Source organism: Besnoitia besnoiti, assembly GCF_002563875.1.
Source record: "Besnoitia besnoiti strain Bb-Ger1 chromosome Unknown contig00089, whole genome shotgun sequence".
Classification (NCBI taxonomy): Eukaryota; Apicomplexa; class Conoidasida; order Eucoccidiorida; family Sarcocystidae; genus Besnoitia; species Besnoitia besnoiti.
The window spans coordinates 1-11303 of NW_021703978.1; the positions used below are offsets into that span (position 1 = coordinate 1).

An 11303-nucleotide genomic window follows, 5' to 3' on the forward strand; every position below is an offset into this window, starting at 1 on the left:
AGCTGAGTGCTTGTACGATAATTATATCAATGCAGTACCAATTAATAGCATCTCCTACTTAACATGCTATGTCGAATTATCGCACCCAGATAACTCCATACCAGTGAACCGGTTTGTAACTCCGCTTCATATCGTACCTGAATGGTACTTTTTAGCATATTATGCGGTGTTAAAAGTAATCCCATCCAAAACCGGTGGTTTGTTAGTATTTATGTCCTCTCTCATTAACTTAGCTTTTTATCTGAAATTCGAGCTTTGAATACTCGAATGTTGATACGACAACATTTTATGACTCGAAATGTAGTCAGTGGATGGGTAATTATTTGGGTATACAGTATGATCTTCTTGATTATTATTGGTAGTGCTATTCCACAAGCGACTTATATCTTATATGGTAGATTAGCTACTATCGTATATCTTACTACCGGATTGGTTCTATGCTTATACTAAATCAATAGTTATAATGACTACAGCTTCCAAGCAAACATGATTACCGTGATATTGAAATCCAACACTTTTAGCTGTCTTAAGCAGTCCAGTGGGGTGGTGGTGTACTGCAATCATAAAGAACTTGGTTGTCTGTATCTCATAACCGGAGTCATCTTCAGTATTCTAGGAACTATAATGTCTTTGTTTATTCGATTTGAGTGAACACATAAGATCATCGAATTTAACGGTATGCTCCTGAAAGTAACGGTACAAGCTGTAAACAAAGGACTCCTTAACTTAAACTGAGGAGTCAAGTAGGTACAAACCGTACAAGGATTAATTATGTCCATCTGTGCATCTAAGTTGAGACTATCGGTTATATATTTTAGACGCTAACTTCCCGGCTAAACTTTGACTTATTAAACCAGCCTGGGGTACTATGTATGGTAAGATTGAGCGTGGACTATCGAATGAAACAATGTGCTCCAACGCTAGTCTAAGTAGAACGTAACAAACCTCCAGGCAAAGAACTTGGTATTCTGTTCTTAATTCCCCGTGGTAAACACAGTCAACGAATGGCGGAAGGAGCATTCATATGTTATGCAGTGTCTTAGGAAGAGATACTCTAGATTTAGCATTCATCCTACAGCTACGGTAAACTGTTGTGTTTAAATAGCGGTTAACCTTTCCTTTTCCTTACGTACTCAGGGCATGCAATACCAATCAGATAACAACTGAAGCTAGACTCCATGTTTACACTTACTAAAAATGGGATTCCTAGGTATGATATAAACTACCTTTTTCTGGGGAGTATATACTACGAGTTGGACTACTGGTTTAGATCTTGAAGGTCTTTGTTTACCGGATCCAAGTTCTCTTGTGCTTTTCATGACCATCATGTTAAGTTGCATTAGCAGAGCATAGTTAAGATGATAACTATTGTGGATATAGAACCAATTGAACACCATGTATTAATATAACAAAGATAATCAGGGTAATCTGGTATCCTTCTTGGCATAACGTTGAAACCAAGTATATGCATAGGGATGAAAATTAATAAGATACTACCTAAGAAGACTACAAACCAGAATGCTTAAATATGGAGAAAGCACCGGTATTTACATGGAATAGATTTACAGTATCTCCGAACATATCTCTGCTATAGAAGATAAAGCCACATATAGTAGCTAGTACTGCACCAAGAGATAATACGAAATGGAAATGAGCTACAATATAGTATGTATCATGTAGGGCAATATCCATACCAGCGTTACCCATAACTACACCTGTAGTACCACCTAGAGTAAACAATAGGATAAAACTAAGAGCAGCCCATAGATCTACAGTTCTTGTAGTTGTATGGCTAGCCATATAGGTACCTAACCAGTTGAAAATCTTAGTACCGGTAGGAATTGCAATCATAATAGTCATAGCAGAGAAATAAGCTCTGGTATCTACCTCTAGACCGACTGTCATCATATGATGTGCCCATACTAAGGAACCTAGAATAGAAATACAACCCATAGCTAAGATCATAGATTTGTCCACCGAAGACAGATCTAGCAGCATACATAGATAATGTCTGCGAGACTACACCAAAAGCAGGTAAAATTAGAATGTATACCTCTGGATGTCCGAAAGAACCAGAATAGATGTTGATAAAGTACACTATCACCAGAATACATAGAATCATAAAATTCAGTGTTTACGTGTAGATCAAGAAGGATCATAACTAATCCACCAGTAAGAATAGGTAGAGTGAAGACTAACATAAGGGCAGTAAATATGATAGCCCAGATATATAGAATATAGTTCTTAGCACCAGCATTAGAACCCATGAAGACGCAAGTACCAAGGAAGTTAATAGAACTTAAAATACTACTAATTCCTAGTACTGCAAGACCTCCGATAATCCAATCAGTTGCCTCTGGATTTAACACCATCAAGCTAGTACTTAGTGGAGGATACATTGTCCAACCAAGACCACTACCAAACTCGGAACAAATACTTTGAGTTAACAACACAGAACCTAATGGTACTAGAAAATAGGAGATCGCGTTAGTTCTTGGGAAACGACTTCCGAACCACCAATATATATTGGTACAAAGAAGTTACCATATCCTCCGTACAAAGCAGGCATTAAGAACATAAAGATCATAGCTAGGCCATGTATCGTTATTATCACATTATAAGTAGCTATCGTCTCTGTACAAATGATCCGCGATCCAGAACTGTATAACTCAAATCGAATAAACAAAGACATTATAGTTCCTAGAATACTGAAGATGACTCCGGTTATGAGATACAGACAACCAAGTTCTTTATGATTGCAGTACACCACCACCCCACTGGACTGCTTAAGACAGCTAAAAGTGTTGGATTTCAATATCACGGTAATCATGTTTGCTTGGAAGCTGGAAGACGGAATCGTTATTAAGCGCCAGGTAGTCCTGGACACTGATCCATGAGCGTGAACATTGGATGTCACCATGGTTATAGTTACGGTACATATATAAAATCTACAGTACGATTTGAGATTTGTTACGTGACGAGCGGTGTGTTTAAGACTAGTTTACATGCGCTCATTTTAATAATGTAGTTATTTAACGAAGTTCTATTGTGCTAGCATGGTTTCGAGAACACACCAAATTTCCATGAGTCTATTCCGGCACACCTCGTCTTTTATCGGTGTGCTCTCAATCTAAATTCATCTTATAACTTTGGTTTCTTAGTTGCAATTACCTTGTACTCCAAATAATTACAGGTATCACTTTAGCGTTCCGATATACTTCTGAAGCATCTTGTGCATTTGCTAGTGTTCAACATCTAGTTAGAGAGGTAGCAGCAGGATGGGAATTTAGGATGTTGCATGCAACAACTGCTTCTTTCGTCTTCTTGTGTATCTTAATACACATGTCTCGAGGTATGTATAACTCCAGCTATAGTTATTTAACTACTGCTTGGATGTCTGGTTTAGTTTTATATCTACTTACTATAGCCACTGCTTTCCTCGGTTATGTACTACCATGGGGACAGATGAGTTTCTGGGGGTGCTACAGTCATTACTAATCTCCTTTCTCCAATACCATATTTAGTACCTTGGTTACTCGGTGGATACTATGTATCTGATGTAACATTAAAACGATTCTTTGTATTGCACTTTATATTACCTTTTGTAGGTTGCATTCTAATTGTATTACACATCTTCTATTTACATTTAAATGGTTCTAGTAACCCTGCAGGTATTGATTCCGCACTTAAAGTAGCCTTCTATCCTCATATGTTAATGACCGATGCTAAATGTCTATCCTATCTAATTGGTTTAATTTTCTTACAAACGGCTTTTGGTTTGATTGAATTATCGCACCCAGATAACTCCATACCAGTGAACCGGTTTGTAACTCCGCTTCATATCGTACCTGAATGGTACTTTTTAGCATATTATGCGGTGTTAAAAGTAATCCCATCCAAAACCGGTGTTTGTTAGTATTTATGTTATCAACATGTCAATGAAATATCAACAACGATGAAACTTATTTGGTTAACATAACAACATAGAAGGTAAAGCTGGATTACGTTCAAACTTTACACTGGATACGTTTCAATGTTAACTTACTAAATACCATGGAGCGAAGAGAATCTAATATGTAACTCCGTTCATGGAAATCAAAAGAGCTTTCACTGATTGTATTTATGAAACGTGATTAGTTCACCTAGCCAACACGATCCGGTTGTTTGGGAATAATATCCCTATTTAAGGGATTGATATGTGCTACAATAACACAGTCGGTACGAAGTCGAAACAAGGTAGTTGATGGTGAACCAGTGGCTGAACAAACCTTTTTATTGATTATGCTGACTTTAGTCCCGAGAAACTACAGTTTCTGCTTAAACTGAGGAGTCAAGTAGGTACAAACCGTACAAGGATTAATTATGTCCATCTGTGCATCTAAGTTGAGACTATCGGTTATATATTTTAGACGCTAACTTCCCGGCTAAACTTTGACTTATTAAACCAGCCTGGGATCATAAAAAGTACTATGTATGGTAAGATTGAGCGTGGACTATCGAATGAAACAATGTGCTCCAACGCTAGTCTAAGTCTCTAACATACCTTTTACCTACAACTGTACGGAACGTAACAAACCTCCAGGCAAAGAACTTGGTATTCTGTTCTAATTCCCCGTGGTAAACACAGTCAACGAATGGCGGAAGGAGCATTCATATGTTATGCAGTGTCTTAGGAGAGATACTCTAGATTTAGCATTCATCTACAGCTACGGTAACTGTTGTGTTTAAATAGCGGTTAACCTTTCCTTTTCCTTACGTACTCAGGGCATGCAATAACCAATCAGATAACAACTGAAGCTAGACTCCATGTTACACTTACTAAAATGGGATTCCTAGGTTGATATAAACTAACCTTTTTCTGGGGAGTATATACTACGAGTTGGACTACTGGTTTAGATCTTGAAGGTCTTGTTTACCGGATCCAAGTTCTCTTGTGCTTTTCATGACCATCATGTTAAGTGCATTAAGTATAGTGGTATCCAGCGTATATTTGAAAAACCAACATTTGTATACAAGCTGTACGAATATCATGACATTCACTTTGGTAGTCGCCTTCTTAATGTTAGTCTGTACGGAATACACGGATCGGATTCTTGTTGGCCTGGCACCTGTTTAGTAACTGGATGAACGCTTTTTACGCCTGGTATGCATGGATAATACTCGACTCTTCTATAGTTTAACCGCTACTGCTGGGACTGTATATTATGTACTTACGGTAGTACTATCAAGCCTCTTCTTCCAAATAGATTTCATGGAAAACCTAAAATTCGCATGTTTGATTGACATTTAGCCGCTAATATACAATCATCCAAGATATATTTATCTATCGCAGGTTCGGTCTAATGTCCCGTTATACTATATAGATCACATGGCTTCTGGTACTTTGAGATCATGCTAACGGCGAGAAAGGAAGTGTGTTTCAAAGAAAAGGGATGTTTAGCCGGGAAGTTAGCGTCTAAAATATATAACCGATAGTCTCAACTTAGATGCACAGATGGACATAATTAATCCTTGTACGGTTTGTACCTACTTGACTCCTCAGTTTAAGTTAAGGAGTCCTTTGTTTACAGCTTGTACCGTTACTTTCAGGAGCATACCGTTAAATTCGATGATCTTATGTGTTCACTCAAATCGAATAAACAAAGACATTATAGTTCCTAGAATACTGAAGATGACTCCGGTTATGAGATACAGACAACCAAGTTCTTTATGATTGCAGTACACCACCACCCCACTGGACTGTTTAAGACAGCTAAAAGTGTTGGATTTCAATATCACGGTAATCATGTTTGCTTGGAAGCTGTAGTCATTATAACTATTGATTTAGTATAAGCATAGAACCAATCCGGTAGTAAGATATACGATAGTAGCTAATCTACCATATAAGATATAAGTCGCTTGTGGAATAGCACTACCAATAATAATCAAGAAGATCATACTGTATACCCAAATAATTACCCATCCACTGACTACATTTCGAGTCATAAAATGTTGTCGTATCAACATTCGAGTATTCAAAGCTCGAATTTCAGATAAAAGAGCTAAGTTAATGAGAGAGGACATAAATACTAACAAACCACCGGTTTTGGATGGGATTACTTTTAACACCGCATAATATGCTAAAAAGTACCATTCAGGTACGATATGAAGCGGAGTTACAAACCGGTTCACTGGTATGGAGTTATCTGGGTGCGATAATTCAATCAAACTAAAAGCCGTTTGTAAGAAAATTAAACCAATTAGATAATATGGTAGATAGGGAACAAACTGTCTCCAGACGTTCTTAACCCAGCTCACGTATTACATCTGACGGTGAACTAGCGTTCCTAACTGAATCTTGTTCAATAACAAGGGAGTAATGAGCCGACATGGAGGTGCTGATACAATCCGAGGATTAGAACTCCCAATATTATCTGACCTGTTATCCCCGGCGTACCTTACGACCGTTATATGATTTAGAGATAGAATGTAATGTGGATTAATATCCACATGGTTTCTACAAAGTGTAGATATAAAATAGTGAATGGTTCTGTAAAGATCTTGCATAACATACCTTTAGATTTGCTTAGCATTATAGAGCTTGTAGGCATGTAAGTAACTAAAGAACTATAGATACTTTGAGTGAAGAATACAAGGATAGCTCCAACAATAACATGGCTAAAATGTATACCAGTTAAGATGAAAAGTCCATTACCAAATGCATTATCATTAATATAAAGAGATAGTCCTAAGTATTCCGTACAGACTAACATTAAGAAGGCGACTACCAAAGTGAATGTCATGATATTCGTACAGCTTGTATACAAATGTTGGTTTTTCAAATATACGCTGGATACCACTATACTTAATGCACTTAACATGATGGTCATGAAAAGCACAAGAGAACTTGGATCCGGTAAACAAAGACCTTCAAGATCTAAACCAGTAGTCCAACTCGTAGTATATACTCCCCAGAAAAAGGTAGTTTATATCAACCTAGGAATCCCATTTTAGTAAGTGTAACATGGAGTCTAGCTTCAGTTGTTATCTGATTGGTATTGCATGCCTGGTGACTTAGAATATGAATTCTTATTAATGGGAGCACAGTTCCCTGGGTATCCAATCCAGTGCTCTGCCTTGGGCATTGAAACTAAACCCACAGTTCAACCCTGTATTATAAAATCCAGTAGACTCATGTCCTTGTCGTTTATATAAATCTATTAATGCTTGTCAAGTTCCTTGTATCTAGTTAGCTCACTGCGTACTTAGGATCAGACCAAAAGAGTTCACTAATGGTACTAGAAAATAGGAGATCGCGTTAGTTCTTGGGAAAACGACTTCCGAACCACCAATATATATTGGTACAAAGAAGTTACCATATCCTCCGTACAAAGCAGGCATTAAGAACATAAAGATCATAGCTAGGCCATGTATCGTTATTATCACATTATAAGTAGCTATCGTCTCTGTACAAATGATCCGCGATCCAGAACTGTATAACTCAAATCGAATAAACAAAGACATTATAGTTCCTAGAATACTGAAGATGACTCCGGTTATGAGATACAGACAACCAAGTTCTTTATGATTGCAGTACACCACCACCCCACTGGACTGCTTAAGACAGCTAAAAGTGTTGGATTTCAATATCCTACTACATTAAGATTATTCCACATCGGTTATGTTCTAGGCGTAATATATGGATTCTTGTTCTCACTCATCTTAACAGCGAGAGAAAACTACTACTCAGATGCTAGTCTAATCAGTAGCATCGTACTTGGAGTTATCATCTCTGAGACAGGATTATTTATCAGCTTTTTCTGGGGAGTATATACTACGAGTTGGACTACTGGTTTAGATCTTGAAGGTCTTTGTTTACCGGATCCAAGTTCTCTTGTGCTTTTCATGACCATCATGTTAAGTGCATTAGCAGAGCATAGTTAAGATGATAACTATTGTGGATATAGAACCAATTGAACACCATGTATTAATATAACAAAGATAATCAGGGTAATCTGGTATCCTTCTTGGCATAACGTTGTGTAGTTATATGAAGCGTACATTCCTTAATATCTGGAACAATAGATTATGGTTAGGTAGTGGAACAAGGAGAGCGTCTGTTGTACATCAACACTAGATACTGCTAATACCACTGTAGAGGTATAGTATATAATCCCTGCCCGGTGCAGTAAAATGTAAACGGCGGCTGTATTATGACGGTCCAAAGGTAGGTAAATCCTTGTCGGGTAATTATCGTCGTGCGTGAAAGTTGGTCCGACTCTTCACATGTCGTTTATCTAAAACTTTCTTAAATAGAATTATCTTTGAATATGAGGATCCAGATGGCCCGACGGTTAGACCCTGAGCACCTTTACATCCCTTAAATCATATACAGGATCAAATCTTCCTTGAGCGACTCGACAGGCACTAGAGATAGCGTGAAAGCTCTTTTGATTTCCATGAACGGAGTTACATATTAGATTCTCTTCGCTCCCATGGTATTTAGTAAGTTAACATTGAAACGTATCCAGTGTAAAGTTTGAACGTAATCCAGCTTTACCTTCTATGTTGTTATGTTAACCAAATAAGTTTCATCGTTGTTGATATTTCATTGACATGTTGATAACATAAATACTAACAAACCACCGGTTTTGGATGGGATTACTTTTAACACCGCATAATATGCTAAAAAGTACCATTCAGGTACGATATGAAGCGGAGTTACAAACCGGTTCACTGGTATGGAGTTATCTGGGTGCGATAATTCATCAAACCAAAAGCCGTTTGTAAGAAAATTAAACCAATTAGATAGGATAGACATTTAGCATCGGTCATTAACATATGAGGATAGAAGGCTACTTTAAGTGCGGAATCAATACCTGCAGGGTTACTAGAACCATTTAAATGTAAATAGAAGATGTGTAATACAATTAGAATGTATACCTCTGGATGTCCGAAGAACCAGAATAGATGTTGATAAAGTACACTATCACCAGAATACATAGAATCATAAAATTCAGTGTTTACGTGTAGATCAAGAAGGATCATAACTAATCCACCAGTAAGAATAGGTAGAGTGAAGACTAACATAAGGGCAGTAAATATGATAGCCCAGATATATAGAATATAGTTCTTAGCACCAGCATTAGAACCCATGAAGACGCAAGTACCAAGGAAGTTAATAGAACTTAAAATACTACTAATTCCTAGTACTGCAAGACCTCCGATAATCCAATCAGTTGCCTCTGGATTTAACACCATCAAGCTAGTACTTAGTGGAGGATACATTGTCCAACCAAGACCACTACCAAACTCGGAACAAATACTTTGAGTTAACAACACAGAACCTAATGGTACTAGAAAATAGGAGATCGCGTTAGTTCTTGGGAAAACGACTTCCGAACCACCAATATATATTGGTACAAAGAAGTTACCATATCCTCCGTACAAAGCAGGCATTAAGAACATAAAGATCATAGCTAGGCCATGTATCGTTATTATCACATTATAAGTAGCTATCGTCTCTGTACAAATGATCCGCGATCCAGAACTGTATAACTCAAATCGAATAAACAAAGACATTATAGTTCCTAGAATACTGAAGATGACTCCGGTTATGAGATACAGACAACCAAGTTCTTTATGATTGCAGTACACCACCACCCCACTGGACTGCTTAAGACAGCTAAAAGTGTTGGATTTCAATATCACGGTAATCATGTTTGCTTGGAAGCTGTAGTCATTATAACTATTGATTTAGTATAAGCATAGAACCAATCCGGTAGTAAGATATACGATAGTAGCTAATCTACCATATAAGATATAAGTCGCTTGTGGAATAGCACTACCAATAATAATCAAGAAGATCATACTGTATACCCAAATAATTACCCATCCACTGACTACATTTCGAGTCATAAAATGTTGTCGTATCAACATTCGAGTATTCAAAGCTCGAATTTCAGATAAAAGAGCTAAGTTAATGAGAGAGGACATAAATACTAACAAACCACCGGTTTTGGATGGGATTACTTTTAAACACCGCATAATATGCTAAAAAGTACCATTCAGGTACGATATGAAGCGGAGTTACAAACCGGTTCACTGGTATGGAGTTATCTGGGTGCGATAATTCAATCAAACCAAAAGCCGTTTTGTAAGGAAAGATTAAACCAATTAGATAATATGGTAGATAGGAACAAACTGTTCCAGACGTCTTAACCCAGCTCACGTATTACATCTGACGGTGAACTAGCGTTCCTAACTGAATCTGTTCAATAACAAGGAGTAATGAGCCGACATGGAGGTGCTGATACAATCCGAGATTAGAACTCCCAATATTATCTGACCTGTTATCCCCGGCGTACTTAACGACCGTTATATGATTTAGAGATAGAATGTAATGTGGATAATATCCACATGGTTCTACAAAGTGTAGATATAAAATAGTGAATGGTTCTGTAAAGATCTTGCATAACATACTTTAGATTTGCTTAGCATTATAGAGCTTGTAGCATGTAAGTAACTAAAGAACTATAGATACTTTGAGTGAAGAATACAAGGATAGCTCCAACAATAACATGGCTAAAATGTATACCAGTTAAGATGAAAAGTCCATTACCAAATGCATTATCATTAATATAAAGAGATAGTCCTAAGTATTCCGTACAGACTAACATTAAGAAGGCGACTACCAAGTGAATGTCATGATATTCGTACAGCTGTATACAAATGTTGGTTTTTTCAAATATACGCTGGATACCACTATACTTAATGCACTTAACATGATGGTCATGAAAAGCACAAGAGAACTTGGATCCGGTAAACAAAGACCTTCAAGATCTAAACCAGTAGTCCAACTCGTAGTATATACTCCCCAGAAAAAAGGTAGTTTATATCAACCTAGGAATCCCATTTTAGTAAGTTGTAACATGGAGTCTAGCTTCAGTTGTTATCTGATTGGTATTGCATGCCTGGTGACTTAGAATATGATTCTTATTAATGGGAGCACAGTTCCCTGGGTATCCAATCCAGTGCTCTGCTTGGGCATTGAAACTAACCCACAGTTCAACCCTGTATTATAAAATCCAGTAGACTCATGTCCTTGTCGTTTATATAAATCTATTAATGCTTGTCAAGTTCCTTGTATCTAGTTAGCTCACTGCGTACTTAGGATCAGACCAAAAGAGTTCACTAATGGTACTAGAAAATAGGAGATCGCGTTAGTTCTTGGGAAAACGACTTCCGAACCACCAATATATATTGGTACAAAGAAGTTACCATATCCTCCGTACAAGCACTCAGCTAGTTATTGAGAGACACTT

General features: G+C 37.4%; 4 protein-coding genes across 4 annotated transcripts; 1 reads left to right on the forward strand and 3 right to left on the reverse strand.

The window, feature by feature from the left end:
- Window positions 1-5823: 5823 nt before the first annotated feature.
- On the reverse strand, window positions 5824-6370 carry BESB_081250 (cytochrome b; the record flags this gene model as incomplete). Its single annotated transcript, XM_029366475.1, has 2 exons — window positions 5824-6267; window positions 6332-6370. The coding sequence occupies 2 exons, from the start codon at window positions 6368-6370 to the stop codon at window positions 5824-5826; spliced, it is 483 nt and encodes a 160-aa protein (XP_029214807.1).
- Window positions 6371-6455: 85 nt separating this feature from the next.
- BESB_081260 (cytochrome c oxidase subunit iii subfamily protein) lies at window positions 6456-6869 on the reverse strand (the record flags this gene model as incomplete). Its single annotated transcript, XM_029366476.1, has 1 exon — window positions 6456-6869. One exon carries the CDS (start codon window positions 6867-6869, stop codon window positions 6456-6458), a length of 414 nt encoding a protein of 137 aa, XP_029214808.1.
- A 694-nt stretch (window positions 6870-7563) lies between these two features.
- On the forward strand, window positions 7564-7923 carry BESB_081270 (uncharacterized protein; the record flags this gene model as incomplete). Its single annotated transcript, XM_029366477.1, has 1 exon — window positions 7564-7923. The coding sequence occupies one exon, from the start codon at window positions 7564-7566 to the stop codon at window positions 7921-7923; it is 360 nt and encodes a 119-aa protein (XP_029214809.1).
- A 789-nt stretch (window positions 7924-8712) lies between these two features.
- On the reverse strand, window positions 8713-9699 carry BESB_081280 (uncharacterized protein; the record flags this gene model as incomplete). Its single annotated transcript, XM_029366478.1, has 2 exons — window positions 8713-8730; window positions 8923-9699. 2 exons carry the CDS (start codon window positions 9697-9699, stop codon window positions 8713-8715), a joined length of 795 nt encoding a protein of 264 aa, XP_029214810.1.
- Window positions 9700-11303: the final 1604 nt, after the last annotated feature.